General features: G+C 44.0%; 2 protein-coding genes across 3 annotated transcripts in view; both read right to left on the reverse strand.

The window, feature by feature from the left end:
• The window catches only part of RERG (RAS like estrogen regulated growth inhibitor), a 139,769-nt gene extending 122,148 nt beyond the window's left edge, over positions 1–17,621 (reverse strand). The window contains exons 1-3 of one of the 2 annotated variants that reach the window (XM_050969621.1): positions 17,390–17,621; positions 17,154–17,205; positions 14,398–14,571 (exon numbers count right to left, since the gene is read on the reverse strand). In XM_050969621.1, coding sequence (XP_050825578.1) covers positions 14,398–14,458 — 61 coding nt within the window. In that variant the 5' untranslated portion in view covers positions 14,459–14,571; positions 17,154–17,205; positions 17,390–17,621. The remainder of the gene's footprint in view (positions 1–14,397; positions 14,572–17,153; positions 17,206–17,389) is intronic. The other variant, XM_050969612.1, reaches the window with a different exon arrangement.
• LOC127058843 (zinc finger and SCAN domain-containing protein 29-like) overlaps positions 1–25,848 on the reverse strand; it is a 338,756-nt gene that overhangs the window by 155,325 nt on the left and 157,583 nt on the right. The gene's annotated exons all lie outside the window — the stretch shown is intronic.

Consider the following 25,848-nt stretch of genomic DNA (forward strand, 5'->3'; position numbering starts at 1 on the left):
TGTTTGCCTAGAAATGGATATGTCAGACGTGGACTCATGGGACAAAGTCATTCTGATGCTCATAAGGTCAAAATGGTTTAATGTAGGAATTGAGCCTGGCATCTGGCAAATGCCAGAATGCAGCAACCACTAACGTACAATCAGGGGTTAAGCAATGGTTTCGGGAGTCAGGGGTGTTATTGCAGAACTCTAACACAGTATTTTCCTTGGCACTGCAATGTAGGGCCCCATTTCGTGGGGATTTTTTTAATCTATCCATGGGTGACAGACTATGCATTCTTCTGGGATGACTCCCAAATGTATTCCTGTCGATAGGCTGCAGTGTTCTTCCAGTGAACAAATAAATAGCTCACTTTGCTTTTGCTTTTTCCCACATGTTACAGCACAGAATAGCTATTATTGAAGTTCTCTTGGAAAGCTTCTAAACCTCCTCAAGTGTACATCACCACACAGGATTCACCATCACACAGAACCCTTTACAACTGGCTTCAGGCATTCTGAGGAGACGGATTTTGCCAAGAGGAATAAGCATGGAACTGGGCATCAGGAACTTCTGAACAGAGTCCTGATAGTCCCACTGACTCACTGTGTAGCCTTGAGCAAGCTGGGCACCCTCTCCCATTGCTTCAGTTTCCACCTCTGTAAAGTGGGGATAATCCCACTAATTGACCTACCTCACAGGAGTGCCTTAGTGGCGGATTAATGTTACCACTGCCCTTCGGAAATGTAACCCACAGTGTAAACACTAAATACGTTCATCATTTTTTAGTGTAGCAAATCCTGCACTCTCCAGACCAGTTGCTTCCTTCCAACTTAAAAGGTTTTCATGCACCATTATATAAACATTTCCAGCTATGTAATGCACCTCTGACACAAGCTGTTTCTGTTACATATCCACAACTTCCTTTCTGAAAACTCCTGCATGGAAGCAGCTTTCTGACCTCTGAGCATCAAGGATTTCATGGTCTCTTGAAACCAAGGTGCTGATTTCATCATACTCTCATTTTGCTGCACTCCAACTACATCTAACATTTCTGGAAATCTGATCTGCCACTCAGGCCAATTTGTATGGCTTTTTTCCCCCTACTTTCAACTTTAAAGCTGCACATATGTTTAATATATCCATTGCATCTTCTTCCTGGGCTTCATATCTCTCACCATTATCTTTTGGCCTACAGATATAGAGTATACAATGCTAATGATCACGAGTTCTTTAATTTATGGAGTTACCACCATAATATGTAGCATTTCACAAACTGTACATGGTAAATGCATTCGAAACAATAATAAAAACTGCCAGACAGTAACTCCAAGCAAAGGGACTGGGGTATATATACTGGAGAACATAAGAATCGTAACAGTACTTCACTCATTCAAAATACATACATGTGTCTGTGTGTGTTTGTGTGCATACAGAATTATGAAAAGGAGAATGATCTCTCCTTTTTTCTTTGAATTCCTCTCTATTTCAAAAAAAGGAGTGACTCAGTTAAAGCAATAGTTGGTATAATCTTGGGCAAATGGCAGGAAATACTAGATCAAACAACAGAGCAATTCAGAGGTGACATAAACTGCATAAACTAGACACTGGTGTGAAAGTAACTGGCACTGAAGGCTTGCTCCAAAGAGCATTGAAGTCAACGGGAGTCTTTCTCCTGGGCTTTGTATCAGGCCCCAATGAGGACAAAAGGGGGAAGATGTAGCAGAAAAAGTGACCAACAGGAATGAAGTGGGGGCAGTGGGTGTGGAAATACAGGGAATGACAAGGTTGTTTTTTTCTCATTATAATCCTATCCTTTGTATCGAAAGCAGGTACTCTACTGATTTGATGTGCAATAGTGTTGGGTGCCCATTAGCTCCCACCGAGTTGGAGTTCAGCAACTCTGCAAATCAGGTGATAAGTTACGTCAGCTGATGCTCACTTACAGTCTAATCACATTCTTACACCAGCCTCATCACCACAGCCCTGGAATACTTTGCAGGAGTCTATTAATGATATGCAAGAATGCTGACTTAATGGCATGCAGCTTACAGCTGAGGAGTGAGCCCTTATGTTCACTCACCAGCTTGGGCTGCCTGAGCTAAAACCATTGCACAATGTAAACAGATGTGTTGCTGCCCTTTTTGACCCCCCACCGAGCAAGAAACTATCTCCAGGCAACCAATGGGCCTGATTTTTGAGAGGTTCTGAGCACCCACAAATCCAAATCTGGATCATAGTTGCTAGGACAGCATAAGTGTCTTCTGACGGGCTGCTATGTGCCATTCCACACCATCAGCTGCCAGCTCTCTTATCTGAATGGGGAGGCTAGAGAGGCAGCTGTGAATGAAGGAAGAGGTTCAGCAGATGGCTGTGGAGCCTTACAGAGCTAGTGGGTGAAGGCGGAAGACCAGAAATGGGAGCTGATCTGTTGGGGGAGGTGGTGGAAAACTGGGGCAGAGAGACACATATGTGAATGGGCATGGGGAAACAAGGGGAAGGTAGGAACAGCAAGCACTCAGGGTGGGATTAGGGAATGAGATTAACCTTTCTGTGGGAGACCCAAATTCTAAAGCCAGAATTTGTGATTACCCAAAAGAAATACTGGGGCTACACCTCTGTGAGCCATCACTGCATTGAATGATACATTCAGGTAGTTACTGTGCAGTTATTGGTAAAATACTGTGTACTATTTTATGGGAACCTGGCAAGGGAGTCCTCTGACCACCCTACGATGAGGCTTTGCTTATCTTTTGCAGTAATTCCTGGAGGCCAAAAACAATCAAGGTCCCCATCTCATCAAGCCAAGCACTGTGGTTTGTTTGTGTGTGTTAAGACAGCAGCGCAGTATGTACAAACCTTGGAGTCTGGCATCCTTTCCCCAGGGGTCAAGCAGCAGGTTATATTTAGCACAACCTAAACAGACACCAAAAATGGCAGAACAAGACTTAATTCTGACAACTGTCACCAGCTGCTCTGAGAAGATGCAGGTAGAGTAGATGCCAGTGACAGTAAAGAAGATGAAGCCGAGAGGAGGGATAAGACTATATGAACATCTTTGGTTTTAGGCTAGCACATTCCTGCATTAGTTATTCCTTGATTTGTGTTAGCCGGGAGGAGGATGTAATGTCAAACAGACTCACAAGCAAACAAACTTTGTCTCCTTCGTGGTCTGATACTGGCTGCTCGGGAGCAAGTGTGAGCAGGGGATAAAGAGTGGCCAGAATCCCTGTACATGCTTTTCATGAGTGAAACTGATCTACTTTAGGGGCTTACTTGGTGCATAGGGCCTGGGCTGGCCCTATTCAAAGGGAACAATTGCACTCCAGATGAAGGGTGCAGAGGAGTCATATCACAGGTTAGAGCATTACGTATATTAAAAAGGAACATGTTTGAGTAGCCTGGGGGCATGGCCAGAGGCCCGTTCCCATCCCCTTCTCCTTGCACTGGCTACCATTCTATTCCTAGTAATACACAAGAGTTAAACATGTGTACACAGGACCCTCCGATAAGCACATCCTCTCATCCATGGCATCAAACCAGAGGACAGAAGAGGCAGGAGTTGTTTAATATGGAAAAATAATAACATTTCACCAGCACCACGTTAGGAAAAACAAATACAGTGCATGTTAGGAAAAATGAATACAGCTGATTACGTAAGAAGCACTATAATAGGAGTGTCTTTAGATAAGTAATGAAAGCAATTGTCCCACTGTACCACCATGAAATTCCACCCCATTTTTTGGACTTCTGAACTAACCTGTTATGGTAACTTGCCCCGGCCGTGTCAACTGTATAAAACCTGACTTTAAAGCTTTTGTGTGATGAGGACTTTTCCCCTGACAGAACTGATAACTAGATGAGTAAATGCTGTTGAAGAAGAATTTGACATTTCCTAGTAAATACACTGAACTAAAAATGGTAAAAGGAAGGGGGGTGGGTGCATAAGAATGTGCATTGTGAGGCTGAAAATCACTTTTAAAGAGACATCTTGGGTAACTGTGTGTGCAGCTTTGGAAAAAAGGATGTGGAGTTAAAGTCTAAAATGGAGGGCGTAGAACTCGGTTCAAAGCTTGCCTTCTTGTGTCTACAACTCTCTATGGACTCGTTCTAGCCTGCCTCCATACACTGTCTCACTACACCCTTCCTTGGTGTTGCAACTATGTCAACCATCAACTTCCCCTCTCTCTGCTAAATTCACACAATCTGGCCACAACTGGTATGAGAGCCCTCTCCTCTGAAACTCCATCTGGATCATCTACGAGAGTTTCCTACTGTACATTTAAAATCTTGTCTGAACATATATCTTTGTCTCCTGCCTCAACCACTTGGTTTCCTCCCCTGCTATTATTTCATCCATAGGTTCAAAAAATGTTTGGACCAGATGGGATGTTTAGATCATGTCGTCCAACATCCTGTATAACACAGGATGTAGAACTTCACCCAATTACTCTAGTATTGAGTTCAGTAACTTGTTGCCATCCAGTTTTGAAGGTTGAACTTTGTAGCATAACAAACCAGAGCTGTCTGAAATGTTTTTAAATTTGAGACTTCAAAAATATAAATGGGAAAATTGTGTGTGTGCCCCACCATTTTCCAATCAGTTATATAACAAACATTTTATCCTATAAACTTGGATGAAAACTGCTATGCAAAAAAAAAATTGTACTGCACTGTATTGCATCTCTATTCTGTACTTAATTACATACTGGGCACAAAAAGGGAATTGGTTTAAGACATTTCTGATGTTAGAGTGTGATTCCACCAAATGCTGTGTGTGTTCAGCACCTTGTAAAATTTCATAACCCCCTTTTCCCCCTCCTCACACACAAATAAACAAATTTAGTGGATTCCCTGCCTGCCCTCTTGTTTTTGACTGGCTCTAGTGAAGAGATTATTTCTGTTTACTCAAGTTTTTTTTGGCAAATGTAAAAGTATCTCCCTTTTGATAAAACTTAAAACATGCACAAATCACACGGCCAAAAAGAATGTCCTCAGACCACCGCCACATCTCACAGAAAAAAGCCCAGATTCATCCATTTTATTTTTCACACAGCTTTGCTTTGGTAGTGATGGTTGTAGTATTGGGGACTATGCCTTTAAGGGATGACCTTCCCAAACATAATCTGAATGGGGCACTGTGAAGCTCCGGTTAGATACAGCCCGTTGAAACTGAACACAGAATAAAGCAGATCTCTTGCAACAAAGTGATCACTGAACAAGGGCCATATGCTGACCTGGGTTTGCATGCTGCAGTCAGTAGGGTCAATGTAGCATAGGGCCTCATGCACAGGTGCAGTTCTGACACTGCTCCAAACATAAGCAGATGCTGGATATGGTCCATACTTATGCATGTGCTTAACTTTATGCCCTTCCAGTCACAGTGTGCAAAGCTAACCACGTGCATAAGCCTTTGCTGAATCATGGCCTTTCCAGGGGTTTGCCTTTGCTGTTCACTTAAATAGCCACAACAAAATACCACAACCTTTGTCTACGCTTTTCACCTGAGCATGGCTATTCCTAGCATTTTCTCTGCAGGGCTCCTGTATCCGTAGCTACCTTTCTCCCAGGCAGGTTCTTCCATCCTGGCTTGAAACTGATGGGAGCCACTTGCCAGCATGAGGTAGCTGAAATAACTCTACATTCTAGTGACCTAAAAGTGCTCTATTTTCCAGTGCAAAACCCTGCAATCTGCCGCACTGAGATGGGGCCATACAGAGTAAAAGCTATACAGGCTTTTGGAAGCTAAGCTAGCACATACCTTAGCTCAGGGGTCAGCAATCTTTCAGCAGTGGTGTGCCGAGTCTTCATGTATACACTCTAATTTAAGGCTTCGCGTGCCGGTCATACATTTGAACATTTTTTAGAAGGTCTCTCTATAAGTTTATAATATATAACCAAACTACTGTTATATGTAAAGTAAATAAGGTTTTCAAAATGTTTCAGAAGCTTTATTTAAAATTAAATTAAAATGCAGATCTTATTAGTTTAGCGTCATCCTTGCCCTTGCTTTTCCTTGCTGAGTTTTCCAATGTCTGGCATGTATTTAGATAGTTTAAGCTGCACACGGGCTTCTGAGTTATAAGTTGATAACTGGCTGGCCAGCTCAGCAGCTGAGGTGAGTAGAGCTGGCGGCTGGCAGGGCTGAGCTGGGCTGGAAGCCTGGACCCTGTCTGGCAGGGGGCCTGCGCTGAAACTCCAACTGGAAGCAAGGTGAGCGGGGCTGCGGAGGGGACCCTGGCTGGCAAGGGGCCAGCAGCCAGAACCGGCTCAACCTGTTGTTGCTCTGGGGTTTCCACCACCGGCTCCTTGCCAGCTGGGGTCTCAGACAGCTGCCAGCCTGGGGTTCCTTCCCCCAGGCCAGCAGTGGGTGCTGAGTGGGACCCCGGCTGGCAAGAGGCCAGCAGCAGGAACCCCAGAGTAGCGGCAGGCTGAGCAGCTCAGCCCGCCACCGCTCTGGGGTTTCCACCACAGGTTCCTGCCAGCTGGGGTCTCAGCCCACTGCCAGCCTGGGGTTCCATTGCCCAGGCCAGCAGCTGGCGCTGAGTGGGACCAGCAGCGGGACCGTGGCTGGCAGGAGCCGGTGGTGGAAACCCCAGAGCGGGGGCAGGCTGAGCAGTTTAGCCCACCATTGCTCTGGGATTTCGGCTGCTGGCACCTTCCCAGCTGGGGTCTCAGCCTGCCACCAGCCTGGGGTTCCTTTCGCCAGCCAGCAGCGGGTGCTGAGTGGGACCGGCAGCGGGACCCCAGCTGGTAAGGGGCCAGCAGCAGGAATCCCAGAGTGGCGGCGGGCTGAGCAGCTCAGCCCGCCCCGCGTGACATCAAAAATTGGCTTGCGTGCCACCTTTGGCACACATGCCGTAGGTTGCCGACCCCTGCCTTAGCTGGACACTAATCATTCCAAGGTCAAAATAAAAAAAAGTCTCCTAGGCATAGATACTGTATTTTGAACTTTGTATTTAAAGGCCAATTAAATTGGGAGCTGGAAAACACTTCAATCATTTCAGTGCTTCCATCCATTCTTTTTTCTTTCTCACACACACACATTAATGCTCTTCCCCTTCTGTAGAGGTCATTCTTCTCCAGCCTTTCTTTTCCTCCTCCCACCCATGCATGTATTGCAGACCTTCGTTGCAACCATTGGGGGAGCAGACCTTTGTGACTTTCTTTAATGGCTGTTAATACCACAGAGTTTTAAAATAGCCACTTGCATTATGAAATCCCAGCTCTCTCTGGAATAGGAATGAAGGTGTAAAATCAAACTGAACAGTCATTAGAATAGTAGTGTGTAAACTAGGGCTGTCAATTAATTGCAGTTAACTCATGTGATTAACTCAAAAAAATTAATCACAATTAATCACACTGTTTAAAACAATAAAATACCCATTGAAATATATTAAACATTTTGGGTTTTTCTACATTTTCAAATATATTGATTTAAATTACAACACGTAATATAAAGTGTACTGTGCTCACTTTATATTATTTATTACAAACATTTTCACTGTAAAAAGGATCAAAGAAATAGTATTTTTTCAGTTCACCTCATAGAAATACTGTAGTGCAATCTCCTTATCACGAAAGTGCAGCTTACAAATATGGATTTTTTTTGTTACATAACTGCACTCAAAAACAAAACAATGTAAAACTTTAGACCCTACAAGTCCACTCAGTCCTACTTCTTCTTCAGCCAATTGCTAAGACAAACAAGTTTGTTTACATTTACTGGAGATACTGCTGCCTGCTTCTTATTCACCATGTCACCAAAAAGTGAGAATGGATGTTCGCATGGCACTTTTGTAGCCAGCATTACAAGATATTTACATGCCAGATCTGCTAAATTCGTATGCCCCTTCATGCTTTGGCCACCATTCCAAAGGACATGCTTCCATGCTGATGGTGCTTTATTAAAAAAAAATGTGTTAATTAAATTTGTGACTGAACTCCTTGGGGGAGAACTGTATGTCTTCGACTCTGTTTTACCCACATTCTGCCATATATTTCATGTTGTACCAGTCTCGGGTGATGACCTAGCAAATGTTGTTCGGTTTAAGAACACTTTCACAGCAAATTTGACAAAACACAAAGAAGGTACCAATGTGAGATTTCTAAAGATAGTTACAGCACTCGATGTAAGAATCTGAAGTCCCTTCTAAAATCTGAGAGGGATGGGGTATGGAGCATGCTTTCAGAAGTCTTAAAAGAGAAACACTCCGATGCAGAAACTACAGAACCCGAACCACCAAAAAAGAAAATCAACCTTCTGCTGGTGGCATCTGACTCAGATGATGAAAATGAACATGCTTCAGTCTGCACTACTTTGGATCATTATTGAGCAGAACCGATCATCAGCATGGACGCATGTCCTCTGGAATGGTGGCTGAAACATGAAGGGACATATGACTCTTTAGCAGACTTGGTTCGTAAATATCTTGCAATGCCGGCTACAACACTGCCATGTGAATGCCTGTTCTCACTCTCAGGTGACATTGTGAAGAAGGCAGCATTATCTCCTGCAAATTGAAACCAAACTTGTTTGTTTTAGCAATTGGCTGAACAAGAAGTAGGACTGAGTGGACTTGTAGGGGCTAAAGTTTTACATTGTTTTATTTTTGAATGCAGATATTTTTTGTACATAATTCTACGCTTGTAAATTCAAATTTCATGATAAAGAGATTGCACTACAGTACTTGTAGAAAGTGAATTAAAAAGTAATATTTCTTTTATTTTTAAAGTGAAAATATTTATAATAAAAATAAATATAAAGTGAGCATGTACTGGGCCAGCGTGGCTCCCCTTCTCCCTGGCCAGAGTGGATGGAGCTATGGAGCTCTGGGCCCGCCCCTCAAAGGGTCAGGTGATGACCCAGAACTATAAAGGCTGGCCCTCAGAGCTCAGTCAGGCCCCAACAGCCAGAGAGATCAGATGTACCTCAGGGAGCTCGAGACTGGGAGACTCTGGTGACCCAGGGGAGCCGCCCAGACTGGCTCCCCTGCACTTGTTACTGGGAGGAGCTGCCTGAGCTTCCCCGACTCGCTATCTGGCGGAGCTGCCGGAGCTTCCCCGTGCTCGCTATCTGGGGAAGCTGCTGGAGCTTCCCCACGCTCGCTACCAGGAGGAGCTGCCGGAGCTTCCCTGACCCTGCTACCTGGAGGAGCCGCCGGTGTTACCCCGTCCCTGCTACCCGGAGGAGCCGACAGGGCTTCCCCGCGCCTGCTGCTACCCAGAGGAGCCGCCGGCACTACCCTGGCCGGACTATCCTGAGGAATTCCCGGACCTACCACCTAGCCCTGGTCTCGATGAGCCTATGCTCGTGGACTCTTCAGAGGCCGATGTTAGGACCCAGGTAGGGCCCGAGGAGGAGTACGGAAGCAGCCCGGGGGCAGCCAACCCCAGTCAGGCTGCGGAGTTGCCGGAGCCTATGTCAGTGTGTTGCGGTCAGGATCCCCACTGACTGACCAGCGGAGTGACAGTCACTGTTAGGGCCCCGGGCTGGAACGCAGTGGAGTGGGAGGGCCTGCGTCCCCCCTGCCACCCAACTCCTGGGTGGCAGACTCCCTGTCTCCCTGGCCGGAGGAGGCCAAAGCCGGAGCCTACTGACTCAGCGTTTGCTGCCCCGCCCTGACGAAGGGCTGGGCCTTTAAAACTGTTACTATTGCTCAGCCCGGACCAGGGGCCTGAGCCTATTGACTCAGTGTTTGCTGCCCCGCCCTGACCAAGGGCTGGGCCTTTAAAGCTGTTACTATTGCTCAGCCCTGACCAAAGGCTGATCTTACTGACTCAGCGTTTGTTACTCGCTCTGACCTAGGGCTGGACCTTAATCTATTGCTAGTACTACTCAGTCCTGACCCAGGCCTGAGCTTACTGACTCTGTGTTTGCTGTCCACCTTGGCGTAAGGCCCGGCGCCGCATGGCTGGTACAGCAGCCCTGCCGGAGGGCCTGAGCCCCTTGCCCACCACACGGACAAGCACCGCAAGGACCGCCAGGCTAGTTTCCCGGACCAACTGAAGTGGCGTGGGCCGGCATGGCTCTCCTCCTCACCGGAAAGGGTCGAGCCCCAGCCACACCCGTGTACAGAGCACCATACATTTTGTATTTTCTGTTGTAATTGAAACCAACCAATATATTTGAAAATGTGGAAAACATCCAACAATATTTATATAAATAGTATTATTGTTTAACAGCACGATTAATCATGATTAATTTTTTAATCGCTTGACAGCCCTAATGTAAACTACTGTGAGCTTTAATTCTCTATTCCATCCAAGACATTGTGGAGAGGGGAGGACACCGAGAGCTGGTGGCCATTCTCATTCAGGGCTTCCTGGCTCCAGTGCAAGTGCACCCTAACTTATGCCAGTGGAGGACTGGGTAGAGTAGAGCTCTGCCATGCCTCTTCCCTGCCTTTGAAATGCCACTGCCTTTCTTCTCCTTAAGTGGGGGTGGGGTGTGGCTAAAACAGGAGACAGCAAACAATTCTGCTGCTCATAAAGAATTCTCTATCCATTATCTGCAGCCAGTTTAAGGCCACTTTGCATTGTTTATGCAGTACAAACTGGCCTTAGCAGAATGGAAAATGCAGCTCCTGGTGTGTTCGTGCATTGGAACACTTCCACTGGTTTAACTTGCACAAGACAGAGAGACTGTGTACCGAATGCTCATTTATTGCGCAGTGTAATTCTGAAGTAACCTGCTTAGCTTCAGTGGAAGTACTCTTGATTTACACCTGTGCAAGTAGATTTGGGCCTCTATCTTTGAAGGGTTTACATCCAGAGAGGAAAATAAAATAGGTGAGGTAGATTAGCAATGAAACCTATTTGCCTTAATCTGGTAGGATGATAAGTAAATAGTGGCTATGTCTGAGAATAGATTTTATGTAACCATTTAAAAAACAAAACCAAAAAACAAACCAAAAAACCTCTATCCTAGAAAACCTAAGAGCAAGGAAACCTGACAACTAGCAGCAAGTGTAGAAATTTGTCTGGCTTTAGCTCTTTGAGACTTCATCGCTCATGCTCCATCCCACCTTTCTGAGAACCTTGAATTAATATACTGAAGGAAAGAATAGGAAGTCTTACTGAACACATCCTATTAAGTGGACTACTACGTAGATCAGAGTAAAGCCCTGATCTTACTGCCAGTAACATCAGTGGTAAAACTCTCACTGGCTTCACTGTTGCATGATGGAAGCAGGGCCAGCTCCAGCTTTTTTGCCACCCCAAGTAGGAAAAACAAAAAAAGACAAAGCTGATTGGCGGCACTTTGGCGGCAGCTCAATTGCGCCGCTTTATTCTTCGGCAGCAATTCGGCGGCGGATCCTTCGCTCCCTCTCTTCCTCTTTGGCGGCACTTCGGCAGCAGCTCAAAGAGGAAGAGAGAGCCTGAGGGACCTGCCGCCAAATTGCTGCCGAAGACCTGGACATGCCGCCCCTTTACATTGGCCGCCCCAAGCACCTGCTTCCTTCGCTGGTGCCTGGAGCCGACCCTGGATGGAAGCCTAAAATTCCCAAAGCATCCTGTCCCAGCACACTTTGTTTCTTCTGCAAAAAATTCTTTATCGCTACCTCAGCTTCAATCATTCCCAAACCCTGATCAAGAACTGGGAGGGGAATCTTTCCAGGACATTACAATATGCTTCTGTAACTTCACAAATGTTCTGCTTTTAGGGAGGGAAGCCAATAAAGGCTTAAGACAGACTAGAATCTAATGTCTTGCCCTGTCTCGTTAAATGAGGATGAGCCAAAAAAGAGAAAGTCAGTGACCTTATTTTGGAATGACTCTCTGGTAATCAAAACAATCTTATTTATTGCCACATGTATTTCCTTCTTCATATGCATCTAGTCCACTCCAGTGTCTTGAGTCATGTTCTGGCTTTTAGAACTTGGCTTAACTTCCAGCTGTCTGGCTTAGTCAAGTCTAGTACTGTACATTCAGAGAAACCAGAATTTCACACACTACATATCATAAACTGGACACATATCTTGATGGAAAATTATATGGACACTCTCAAGAATCTACATCTCTCTCACAAAAAAGCCACTTAGAAGGCAGCATCTATTACATCCTAACACTGGGCCTTTCTGTCCACTGCAGTTTTCTCTCTGGGGACTATTTTGTCTCTCATCCTGCTCATAGTTGGTCCACAATAACAGTCTCAGTATTGCTACCACCAGTGAAGCTGTCCTGATATTAGCACAGACGGGAATAATTGCCAGAAAACCTTAGTGTAGTGAAGGCCATAAAGGGAAGACCAAACGTGAAAACTGTACCACTCGCATGTTAGATGTTCTTACGAAGGACACTGCTGATTACTTTTGACTGAACTTTTAAAGTCTCTTTTTTTAAAATAAAAGTTACGAAACCTCATATGAAGAGAAATATATATTGTGTCTGGAGTAGGGAGGGGTTAATTTTGCTGAAAAAGCTTTTTGGGAGAGGGGACACTTGGTAGGGAGATTCTCCTTCATTATTCTGAATCCAACCAAAGCATTCTGCTAGGCAACCACAGCCATAAACAGAGTTTGACTACAAACAAAAAGTGAAACTAACTGGCCTTATTGCACTGTCCAAATTGACTTGCAAAACTTAAATAGGATAAATGGTAGAAAGTAAAGGTAGATTTATTACAGCACTTCCAGTTAACTCATCTGTGGCATGATAACACAGATAAGGCCATTTAAATCTTTGTTTTTAATCTTAAGAGCATCCTTTTAAATACGTTATGTAAGTAGATATGATTGAATTTGTGTTGCCTTTGTGATATGATCGCTATAATGTCCTCTGTCCCATATACACTCTTCCTTTGTAGGCTGATGGAAGTGAGCTATTTCACAGATATTTTCCTGGTACAATATTTTCTGAATAAGCACACTTGGGTCCAAATTAACTAAACAATAATAATGTTTATGAGCCTGATCCTTAGTTGCTGTAAACTAAAATACACTTCCAAGGAACTGCACTAATTTTCAACAGCTGAGTATCTAGCCCTATGTTCTTAAAAGCACACACTGTAACTTCATGTTGCTCACACTTGAAACAAACAGCTACAATACATGGTACCTGTGGAGACCAGCCTTATATTTTGCAAGGTCTCAAACTGTCACAGGAGGTAAATTAGGCTAAGAGATGCCTTGCCTTCTGGTCCTATTGTCTGAAGTGTATATTAAGGTGGCCCTAAATTTTTCAAGTAAATGCAAGATTACAGCACTACCCAAGGTAGCTTGTGCACCTCATATCACTTATCAGTCAGTACTTGTTTCTACAAATGCACCATTGTACTACTCTAAATACAAATGGTGCATCTCATGCAAACCTTCTGATGTCAAAATCCCAGACAATATTGAGAAAATAGAGCCTGGAATGAATAGTTTGGTAGAAAAAGAGTGTGTGTGTGTGTGTGTGTGTGTGTGTGTGTGTGTGTGTGTGCGCGTGTGCGCGTGTGTGGTTGTCACTTGCTAATGGGGGTTGTTTCGCTGGGCACATCAATGGATTTGGCAGGTGAATTTGGCCAGCAGCTCACTAAAGTGCTCAGTCGTTCCCTGGGCACTGAAGTGGGTGGGAGTTATGTGACTCCTCTGAGCCTAAATTTCTTTTAACTTGCTCATTCAAAGCTAATTTTAAGTGGAAGCAACAAGGAGGGATATTCTATGTAAAACAGACGCCAGCTGTTTCCTCTCCACCCTGCAGGAGGCTAAAATAGGGATGCTGTGAATAAAGTCAGTTGTTGCTTTATCCTCCTCAAAACAGGGCAAAGCTGGGTCATCCAAAAAGTCATCCTGATCTGGTTTGGTCCTTCCACTTCTCTTCAGAATCCTGTGAAAACTGCTGTGATATCACACAACTGGTTGTTAGCTCCACATCACTTCCAGTGCACTTTCCTAGGGTCTGATCCGGTGAGTTGCTGAGCACCAGAAATCCCCTCTGGAATCAATAGGCACTGCAGTACTCAATACTGCTCAGGACAAGTGCATTATTCTACCTGGGCTCTGACCTCCTTTTGTATAGGGAATTAAAAAATAATAATAAACATGTCGTAATCTGAGCAAGCTATGTAGGGACAAATTAAACAATGCTAGTCTATCTCCACAGAAATCAATAGGAGTCTTGGCATTGACTTCAAACAGTAGATCTGATCCCACTTCCATTGTTATACTATTCCTTTTATTTGCAGAGCCTAGAGCACGAAAAATAGTTTGGAAAGCTAAATTAAAAATTAGGGGCCTGATGCTGATCTCTCTGACACCAGCTTTACACCTATATCATCCCACTGGCTTCTCTGACGCTCTGCATGATTTACACTGGTATACATAAAATCAGAGGAAGGCCCAGCTGTTTTCTGCATGCACAAAAGAGCACTGGACAGAGTGAGGAAAAGGCCACCTGATTAAAGACAGAAGAAAAACAGACAACAGATATACCTGACTTCCCCACACTGGCTCGACCAAAGATCGCCAGTTTCACTTCTGCACTTTTAGCCATGGTGGGAAAATGGAATGCTGGAGAATTCGCTGGATTACCCGAAATTGAGCAGACTGAAGGTTCCCAGGTCCCGTCTTCAGCTTCACCACGTCATTGTGACTTCTGCAGGGAACCTTAAAGCGGTGTAACACAGTGAGTAGGCAGAAAACAGACTTTTCCTAAATATTTCTTTATTTAAACCATAAGCTAATGTCCTCAACCATGGAGGTAACAATACTGACACCTCTGGTGTTTGTCACCATTTGTGTAGAATATATATCACATTAGTTTTCTAGCTCAGCTGTTGAGACATGCCCCATGACACTTTGTTGAACAAAGGTTCTTATTCAATAATCTTCAGTGCTCAGCTCATAAAGCCATATAAGATTTCCTATTACTTTTTTTTAAAGACAGCTGGGATAGCTTATATTAAGTTACTACTTTTGGCCAAACTAACTTTAATGAATCTTATTTTACAGAATATATTTAAAAACCATAAGTATTCATTAATCTATTTGCAGATAGTTGAACTCCCTTTCCCTTTCCCAAACCCTCAATTATTTCAAAACCCCAATTACTCAGCAGCAGTTACTTAAAAGTCTTCAACAGTTCTAAATATTTGCACCTTGCCCATTCCAGTAAACAAAATCTTTACACAAAATTCCTTGATGTTCTTTGTGTAAGTTGACTCAGCTCTGATGTAAATATTCAGAAAAGTATAGAGCTAGAAAGGGATACTGAAGTTTCTCTTTATATAAGAATGTTCCTACTACCTCTATTGCCCTGCTGTATGATCTTCAGCGTGTTATGTCACCTCTCTCTGTGCCTCAATTTTCCCATCTGTGAATTTAAGGATAACTAAATTTACTTTCCTCTGTAAAGTGCTTTGAGATTTATGGATGAAGTCACTATAGATGATTAGTATTGTACCAATACTACCATTTAGTGTGGGTGATTCATCTCACCAATTACACCATAGTATAATTTTACTTCTGTACACAGCATGTTTCACAAAAAATACCAATCTCTGTTAGAAAGGTTTGCCAATATTTCTACAGAAAGATGTAAGATTATTTTAATCATAAATATCAGCTATATTAATTGCTACATTAGCACTACCCACACTAAAGCAATAACACATTTCAAGCAACTTTGTGAAATAAAATAATGTTTTATTAAATTTTCTCCAGAATACAATATGTTGCACAAATCTTGTCCAATGTACTTTATTTGGAGAGGGATATGAATATATTTTTGAAATCTCATTCTTCTGGTTTATTTTACAGAAGAGTAAATGACAAATCATAATAATTCTATACAAGCATTTAGAAAGGCAACATCTTTCATGAATTGTTTCATCTACCAGCAGAGAGACAGGAATTTAACTCCAGAAAATGCACATATTTACCTTCCAATTGTTAATCTAATAAAGTCACACTTGTGCGCTTTGCCGAAAGCAAGTCATGTAAAATCATCTGTAGCAAAACTTGTTTTTCTTATCTAGTTCTGCTCATGGAAGAAAGACATAAATGTGATGCGGCCAATACATTCCTCTCACTTTCAGCTTTAGATAGGAAATGAAAAATGCTACAGTATGCTGGCAGAAGAAAGTACTTAAATCAATCTGTACTATATAATCCCTAGTTTTAATGGCTCTTGGGGTTTCCAATACACGTAACTGCTGACAACCCTAAAAACCGTCTTGCAGCTTGGGCCAAATTCTCACCTGGTGTGAACTAGAGTAGCTCTGAAGTCAATGGAGCTATGTCAATTTACACTGAGAATCTGACCCTTACTGTTTAAAGAGATGGACACTTATTTCTAGATGACTATAAATGCACACTGTAAATTAGAGGGTTTCAAGTGTCCCTTTTCTATATTTACATGCTACCTTCCTCTAAAACACATGGGCTAGATGCCAGTCTAGTCTATATCTGGAGTAACTCCAACAGTTTGATTTGTTCCTTATTTACACTACAGCAACTGAGTTGAGACTCTCAATTCCATATTTCTACATCAGAGCAAAAGAGAGAAAACAAGATAATGTGTTGCTATAAAACAAACTCTCTCTAAGTAAAGATTGACATACTACTGAGTGTACTCTGGCTCCAAAAGAAATCCAATATTCATTTACATACTCAAATGTCATTGAAAAAAGTATGAATGCTGGTTTCTCACCAAGAATGTCTTTAAAAAACTATGAGCAAAGATTCCCTTCTCAATCAGGCCCATGCATTAAAATAAAAAAGGTGTATTTGGTTTAAGTCAACCACAAAACTGCCATCCCCTCTTTAATAAACAAATACTAGTCTACACATTAATTTCCCTTCCGATTTTCTGTAGGTCTCTGCCTCAGTGTCTTATCACAGCAAAAGAGCTGAGAGGCATATAGAGCTACAGTGTGATCTAAGGGATACTTTGGTTCTCTCTAGTTTTCTGACCTTCAGCTTGCAAATGTTTGGCTTTCCATATGTGATAAGCACATCAAGACAGTCCCTGAAATAATTACAGATCGCTGCTCCAAGCCCACTGCTGTCACTGATTAAATAACACAGTGCAACAGGTAATATTTTGCTTTCCTAATGAAAGGGCTGAAGGAATCCTCCCCCACTGCCGGGCAGATAGACAAGCTCACAATGTGCTCGCCACCTCGCTACTGATGTTAAAATTAGTAGCCAGGAGGGAACCCCAGAAGTAGAGGTGTCTCCCCTAATACCTTCCCATGCAGATTCCGGAGAGGATCCCAGGAAGCCCATCCTCTTCTAGCTCTGCCCGATTTGGGGAATCGCCGAAGAGATAAACCGGTAACAATTAGGCAGCTTGTTTGTTGCTCTTGGCAAGGCGCAAAGACAGCGGCTGGCTTTGCCAGGGTCCCTCTCTTGCTGCAGCAGCCCCTGGCTATGTGCGCGCTAGCCCTATTCAGCCAGATGCCTCTTCGTGCATCAAACTCACCTCTCCGCACCAGTGAAGCCGCGCGAGGGTGACTTGGGAGGAACTGGGATTCAGCGCTGGTCTTTGTTGCCGGCCAGCTCACCTAGCGGGGTGATCAGAGAAAGGAGCCGACCTCAGCCATCGTGGGTTGCCCGTAGTCTCCTTTCTCCCCCGTCTAGTCCCTCTGCCGCAGAATGCGGAGACTTCACACCGCCCCAGGCAGGACCAGCTCCCCGCGGCAGCCTTCTCCTGCCAGCTACCGCAGCCGCAAGAAAGCTCTCTGGCGCCCCCTGCAGGTGCGCAGGCGCTAGGGCGCGGAACGGGCTGCAGCAGGACCAGCATTGAAGGATGAGGGGTGTGTAAAAGGTTCTGAGCATGAGGTGTTTCATCTACAGCATAGGGGCAGGTGAAATGGAGACTTCCCCCTTCTAAATGTGTAGCATTGGAACTGGGCCTAGGCGATCACATGAAACCAAGATGCTGGCTTGAGCGGAGCAAGCCGTGGTGTGCAAGAAAATGTGCTAGGGGCTGGTAGTGAGAACTGTGGCTAAACGCCCAACCCAAATGGGAGAACCAGAAGGGAGGAAATGCCGTGAATGTCTGTGCCAGCCAGAAATGGAAATTATAGAAAGAGTTTCTGCCTTAAAAGAAACTCAATCCAGAGACTTTAATGAATTTAAATGTATGCCAGGGAGAGCGCAGTAAACTTTAGTTCTCTGGGTTGAGCTTGCATCAGCTGAAGTCAAATGGGAGTTTGATCATTGCCTTCAGTAGGACTAGGAGTCAGACCTTAAGGAGAAAAGTTTGAATCACTCCATGTGTTTCTAGATAAGGAATTTCAAGCTGTGATTAAGTTTGGGCACACTAAGTTTCTGATTTACAGGACCATTGACTTAAGTGGCAGCTGTGGGTTCTCAATACCTCTGAAAATCAGACCCTATATAATAACAAAGTTTAGTATCCAGTGGTGCGATCTACACGTTTTTCCTTTCAATCTGGCTAGGGACCACAACTATCCAATTCAAGAAACAAAAGGCATGTTGCAGTATGGGCTTACTTTCATAGAACCTGATCCTACAACTACTTACTACCAGGACCAGTGTTTACTACGAGGAGTAGTCCCTGAAAATAAACAGGTGACCTTGTAATCAAAGGGTGGACAATGGGGCTAACTCATGTTAGTAAAGTTAGTCATAAGTGTTTACAAGATAATTCCTAATGGGACTACTCATAGTAGCAAGTACATCATCTGATAGGAAGCGTTTGTAAATCTGGCCCATAGTCCTTCTATGCTAAATCATATGACTTGATTTGCTGCATATTAGATATCTTAGGCCAAATTCCTGTCTGGCGTAGATCTGATGGAGTTAAACCAGGGAGGAATTTGGCCCCTTAATTTTTAGCTGTGTCCAATTTAAGAATATCCAGAATACAGCCCTTCCTTACAAGCCGAGCCACTGAATTTCTTTGTGACATTTGGTAAGTCACTTACCTTCTCTTAGTCTGCTTTTCCCCACTGCTAAATGAAGATAATGACTCCTGCTAAGAGTGTTTGTTTTTCTAAGGTGCAAGACATTAAGGTTAGTCGGTGGTAGGGCTGAACTCACAGTCTCCCAGCCTTGTACTTACGCCACTAGAAGACCACCTGGCTTTGGTGTAGGCGGGAAAACTACACCATGGTTGTCATCCTCCTTCTACTGTGTTCAGGGTGAATTTTTTGCACACATGAAAAAAGGGCTTTTGAGATTTCACCCACTCAGCTGTGAATAATCCAGCCCCTCCACGTTTTGCAAAAGTCAACATTCCAGGGGTTCAAAGACAAGAAAAAAATCTTGTAAAAATGAATTAAGAAATGTAACCCAAAGTTTCTGGATGTTTGTTTTTTCACCCATTTTTCACCCATTTCGTTCAGCACTGTTCACAAGCATTCATCTGTGCCTTGTCAAGTTCTAGAAATGTGGAATAGTGAGGGAACTAGGTTTTGCCTGCCTTCTCTAGCCTAACAATAAAACAGTGTTAAGGCTGCTACAGCCACCTTCTTTCCTGGGCTGTAAACCATATCTAGTTTTTATGTAATTTTCCTCTATCAATCCCAAAGTATTTTACAAAGGAGGTAAGTGTCATTCATCTTGTGTGCTATAGAGGGGAAATTGAGGCAAAAGGGCTTATTTAAGGCCATATTTTAGGCTAGGGCCAGAGCTAAGAATAGAATTGAGGTCTCTAAATCTTAAGACAGATGTGATCTAGTGGATAGAACCTTTATCTCCCTTTTTACTGACTTGTCCAATGATATAGGGATACCTTAGTAATAGCTGTAAACCAGAGGTAAAAGGTCCTCAAAGATCAGTGGGTTTGCTCCTGTGTTCAGGTTCCAACTCATCTCTAGTGCAATAAGTGAGCTAAAATGGCAGTAAAGGCAATCACCCCCCTCTTCTTAGTGAGCAGAAGTTAAATACAAATTAACTTAACATTAAGCTCTTCCACAATGATTCAAGTCTCTCTCATGTAGAATAATAAGAGCACACCAGAGAATTAGGAGGCTGAGGCTTGCAGGGTCTAATCCTGAGAGGGACTGAGCACCCACAACTCTGCTGTGTTCAATGGGAGCAGCAGACACTCAGCTCCTTCTCAGGATCAGCTCTTAAAATAGCTCGGTTGCTTATCGAACAAAGGCAGCTAATTCAAAGGCAGATTTTAAAGCTGTGTTGCAGTTTATATTTTACTTGTTAAAAATAACTGCTGCGGCTTTAAACCTTCTCTCAACGTTTGGTTTACATAATTTAGATAAACTGGCTTTTCCATTCTCCTGTGTGAGTAACTGGTACATTTCTGTTTTACATATGGGGACATATGTGTCAGTTTCAAGGGCTGGCATTTGGGTTCTGCATCTGTAGAATTCACACTGCAGGGGGGTCATTGAGTTAGATGCTATGGCAGGATTGACAAACCAATGGGTAATTTCTTGACCACCAAAACCTTTTTGTAGCAGTGCAAGCTGCAGTAGTAAGGGTAATTAAATCTCATGCTCCTGGTCATAAGCTGATCACTGTGGGGAACAGGAAAGAATTTCTTTCATTCATGAACAACCCTGCATAGACTATATTCAAGATGAGCAAGAGTCCTTCTTCCCTTGCCATCATCGGAGGGTGGAGGTATAGGCCAATGCCAGAAACAGGAAGCCAGGCTTACTATACCAGTGATCTTATCCAGCATGGCATATCCTGTGTTTGACTGTGGATGAAATCCTGACCTCCCCCCGAAATCAGTGGGAGCTTTACCATTGATTCCATCTTCGGTGCAGGTCTCCTTGCTCCCTTTGGCAGGTAACATTGCATTTGAGTGCTTTTGAAAATGGGATTTAGGCTCCTAGGTCACCTAACCTATAGCTCCAGCCACGCAAGCAATCCCGGAATCAAAGCCACATATAAACCCAGGCATAAAGGTTTTGGGTAAGGACAATGGGAGGGCATGGGCTAAACCCCAAGTAAGACCCCAGGGTGATCCTGCAGTGAAGACATAGCCACAAGTGTGTCCAACATGTTACCCAAAATGTGTATCTACTGGAAGGAAAAATAGTAGTTACAGCATGGGGGGGAAATTGGGACCTGGAATTATCAGTTGCAGTGGAGCACTGATGAGCACACTTTTTGGGAATAGATGTTTAAGGAAGCACTGGTTAGAAACAGGGATTTAGCAGCCAAGCCTTCTTCTGGACTCTGAATATGGAAATTGTGGCCATGGAGATGTTCCAAATGGTAGGCGAGGAGCAGAGACTCAAACTCAACCTCTTCAGTGCAGAATGATTTATTGGTCTTAACAGACAGAGGAACAGGAATTACAGCAATAAATAAAGACCCACAGAAACATTTACTATTGTTGCCTGTGATAATCCTAGTGCTAGAGACAGTAACTGGGAATGCTGCTTCCTCTTAGGCCTGGTCTACACTACGCGTTTAAACCAAATTTAGCAGCGTTAAACCGATTTAACCCTGCACCCGTCCACACAACGAGACCCTTTTGTATTGATATAAAGGGCTCTTTAAACCAATTTCTGTACTCCTCCCTGACGAGAGGAGTAGCACTGAAATCGGTATTGCCATGTCAGATTAGGGTTAGTGTGGCCGCAAATCGATGGTATTGGCCTCCGGGCGGTATCCCACAGTGCACCATTGTGACCACTCTGGAAAGTAATCTGAACTCAGATGCACTGGCCAGGTAGACAAGAAAAGCCCCGCGAACTTTTGAATTTCATTTCCTGTTTGCCCAGCGTGGAGCTCTGATCAGCACGGGTGGCGATGCAGTCCCAAATCCAAAAAGAACTCCAGCATGGACTGTACGGGAGATACTGGATCTGATCGCTGTATGGGGAGACAAATCTGTTCTATCAGTTACAGAAGACAAAATGAGAAAGCATTTGAAAAAATCTCCAGGCTATGATAGACAGAGGCCACAGCACAGTGCTGTGTGACAAGTGTAATGGAAAGCCAAAGAATCAAATGGACGCTCATGGAGGGAGGGAGGGGTTACTGAGGACTCCAGCTATCCCACAGTCCCCGCAGTCTCCGGAAAGCATTTGCATTCTTGGCTGAGCTCCTAATGCCTGAAGGGTCAAAAACACTTTCCTAGGTATTTCCGGGTATATGTCATCAATTTACACCCTTCTCCCCTCCCGAAAGAAAAGGGAAAAAAAAACGTTTCTCACCTTCTTTCAATGTCACCCTATGTCTAGTGCATGCTGCAGCACTGAACACCAGCATCCCCTTCCCGGTGGCAGACAGTACAATATGACTGCTATCCATTGTCATCATCAACCCGTGCATGGTCCTGGCTGGCCTCGCTGAGGTCGGCCGGGGGCGCCTGGGTAAAAATGAGAATGACTCCCAATCATTCCTGGCAGATGGTACAGAACGGCTGGTAACTGTCTTCATCATAGCAACTGGAGGCTGAGCTCCATCAGCCCCCACCCTTCCTTTCATGTCTAAAGAAAAGATTCTGTACTGCCTGGACTATCATAGCAGCAGGAGGCTTCCTCCTCCTCATTTTATCTTACTAAAAAATCAGTGTTTCTTATTCCTGCATTCTTTATTACTTCATCACACAAATGAGGGGACACTGCCACGGTAGCCCAGAAGGGTTGGGGGAGGAGGGAAGCAACGGGTGGGGTTGTTGCAGGGGCACCTCCTAGAATGGCATGCAGCTCATCATTTCTGCAGAATCTCTGGGGCTCTGACACAGAGTGATTGTGCTCTCTGGTTATCTAGTACACTTGCCCCATATTCTAGGCAGGACTGACTCTATTTTTAGACAAAACATAAAGAAGGGAATGACCTGGGGACTCATTCCCATTTTTGTCCATGTGCCCCCGGCCGACCTCAGCGAGGCCAGCCAAGAGCACCCATGACAGCAGCAGACAGTACAGAATGACTGATAACCGTCATCTCATCACTAACTTACAATGGCATGGCTGACAGTGCAATAAGGATGGTAACCATCTCTGCTACCTTGCAAAGGCAAATAAATGCTGCTGTGTAGCACTGCAGTACCGCGTCTGTCAGCAGCATCCAGTACACATACGGTGACAGTGACAAAAGGCAAAACGGGTTCCATGGTTGCCATGCTATGGCATCTGCCAGGGAAATCCAGGGAAAAAGGGCGTGAAATGATTGTCTGCCGCTGCTTTCACAGAGGAAGGATTGAGTGACGACATTTGCCCAGAATCACCCGCGACACTGTTTTTGCATTGGGATCTCAACCCAGAATTCCAATGGGCGGAGGAGACTGCGGGAACTATGGGATAGCTACGGGATAGCTACCCACAGTGCAACGCTCCAGAAATCAATGCTAGCCTCGGTACATGGACGCACACCGCCGAATTAATGTGCTTAGTGTGGCCGCGTGCACTCGACTTTATACAATCTGTTTTACAAATCCGGTTTATGTAAAATCAGAATAATCCCGTAGTGTAGACATACCCTTTGATGCTCATTCTTCTCCAGCATCAGTGGACTAAGCCTGCTCACCTACAATGTCCAGTGACCTTACTTATAGCTTCATTGCTCTGAGGGGTGATTCTAGGCCCGATATAAGGGCTGAGCAGGCAACTTCCTTCCTCTTAGTGAACTCAGGCTGCACGTATGGTGCAGCTGCTGTAGGAGCTATATTTTTCTCCCAAGGGAACCTCCCCACAGGTGAGTACAAGTCTAGAGCAACAATCCTGACCTGTTTATAAGAAGCTCATCAGAAGCAGCTACCCTGAATCAGCCTATATCAGCAGTAGGGAATTTCAGACGTGCCATGGTTCACCAGAAACCTCCATGGTCTTCTCCTCCACCCACTTATTAAACAGAGAGCAACAGGGTCTCTAGAAGTGAACACTAGCCCGGACTCTCTACAGCTATACAAAGCCCCAGGCAAAGCTAAACTCAGCCTCAGTATAAATGAAAGGGCTCTCTTCCCAACACCTGCAGTTGATGTAAGTAGCCCTGAAGGACTCTATCATAATTTCAGTGTCATTCAATAACACTTTATTGCTGTGACAAGCTATACAAGTGATGCCAAAGTCCAATGTATTTTTCCTCTGCCTATCTGGATGATGGTACGTGTATAAAGGGCCTTAGATACCATTTCTGTTTTCTTATTATTTTCTTGAGGTATTTCCCCATTTGAAATAGGCAAACCAGAGGCTCTTGCTTCATGAATTGTGCAGATGATTTAGTGTGATGGTGCCCTCCTGAGGGCAACACTTAAGGCAGGATGTATAAATTGCACAGGATTGCTAGTGAGTTAGTATGTTTAAAGCAGGAGAATCAGTTGTATCTGATTGGGCTATAGGCTGCAACAACCAAAGGAGCAGCATCTTGCCACAGGGGATGGCTTTCAGTATCTACAAACTGTGGAGCAAATCCTTCCCAGGGGAGCACAGAAAAGCAGAGATAATACTGATGCTGTAAGAAACAAGCTGGTGAAAACAGTCATGCAGGCAGGCCAGGAGTACAGATTCGCAAGTTCCCTTTGCTTGTTCATTAATCAACAGCAGCATACACCTGGAGCAGTGCTTGTTGTTGAGTGCAACACATGTTCTACCTGGGCTGATGGCTGAGTGGTCTCCCTAAGCCAGGGCTGGGGAACCTATGGCACATGGGCTGGATCCAGCCTATTGCTTCATTTCATCCGGCCCACATCAAGTCTCGGTGCCCCCACTCCAGGCTGGAGCCACAAGCACTGGCTTGCCCCACCATGGGCGGGAAGCCCCAAGCCTCGGCGCCACCCCACGGGGCTGGAGCCACAAGTGCCAGCTCGCCCTGCTGCGGGGGAAAACCCCAAACCTCTGAGCACCTCCAGGCAGGTGAGTTGAACGTTTTATATTTCTTTCTCTAAAAAAAAAAAACAACCCACCTTAAATTAAGTTGCTTTTTACTTGTGTGTGGCCCACGATTGATGTTTATTGTGGGTCAAGGGCCCAAGATAGAAAAAACATTCCCCGCTCCTTCCCTAAGCAATAGACTGAGTCCATTTGTGGACTGGCTGGTTATTTTGCTCTCTCTCTCTCTCCTAGTATTCTCTCAGGTCCTGTGGAGATTCTCAGTTGGTAATAGAGCAGCTGCTGAACACTGTTTGGGGTTAATGTCTTAACACAGATATTTGTAGCAATTACTAAAGGTACACATGGAAATGTTGAGACTGTTTTCTTCAGTTTCATCTTCCAAATGTTTCTGTGTTGGCTCAAGGCACTGTACATAAATCTATTAAGATATGCTAATCTAGCTCAATGAAATATAGGGCTATCTTTGTCATTAAATTATAGATGGACTTTGTTGGTAGTTTGAGTTGTAGTCATTATGAAGTACTGCTGTTTGACTTAATATTATATTATCTCATATTTTCCCTTGTGGCTCATGTTACACAGAGTTTTTAATGATGTGATTCTTGAGTGTGTCCTTATGATTTATAACCTCTCTTGTGCTCACTTTTCCCACTATTAAAAAAATCCAATACGTATTTTACTTTGTTTTTAAATGCAAACTGTATCACTTTTATTAATAATAGTGTAATAATTAAGGTCCAGATTCTGCAAACACTTCGATATGTTTAACGTTATACATGCCATGTGAGTAGTTACAAAGAGTTCAGTGGATTATTCTTGTGTAAAGTTAAGAATGTTTTAAGTGTTTGTCAGTTCTAGGCCTAAATCCTATTAGGAAATAAGCAGTGTGGTAACATTGTATCCCTAAAGCCAATAGAAATGCTGGATATTCAAGAAATGCAAGATCCCATGGGCCCAGACACTGTATAATGTTGATTAAAAGAAACCTCAGCATTTAAAGTTGCTCTACTTTATGGTACAATGAAGTATCATAGTGGAATGCTGCATGACAGCAGTGCCAAGAATTGGGGCTTGGCTAAATTGAGAGCTAGTGAGCAGCAAGTGGTGATATAAATCTACCCTGTACATGTTTTTGTGGACCATGCTGCCATGCACT

The sequence above is a fragment of the Gopherus flavomarginatus genome, chromosome 1, assembly GCF_025201925.1.
Source record: "Gopherus flavomarginatus isolate rGopFla2 chromosome 1, rGopFla2.mat.asm, whole genome shotgun sequence".
Taxonomy (NCBI): Eukaryota; Metazoa; Chordata; order Testudines; family Testudinidae; genus Gopherus; species Gopherus flavomarginatus.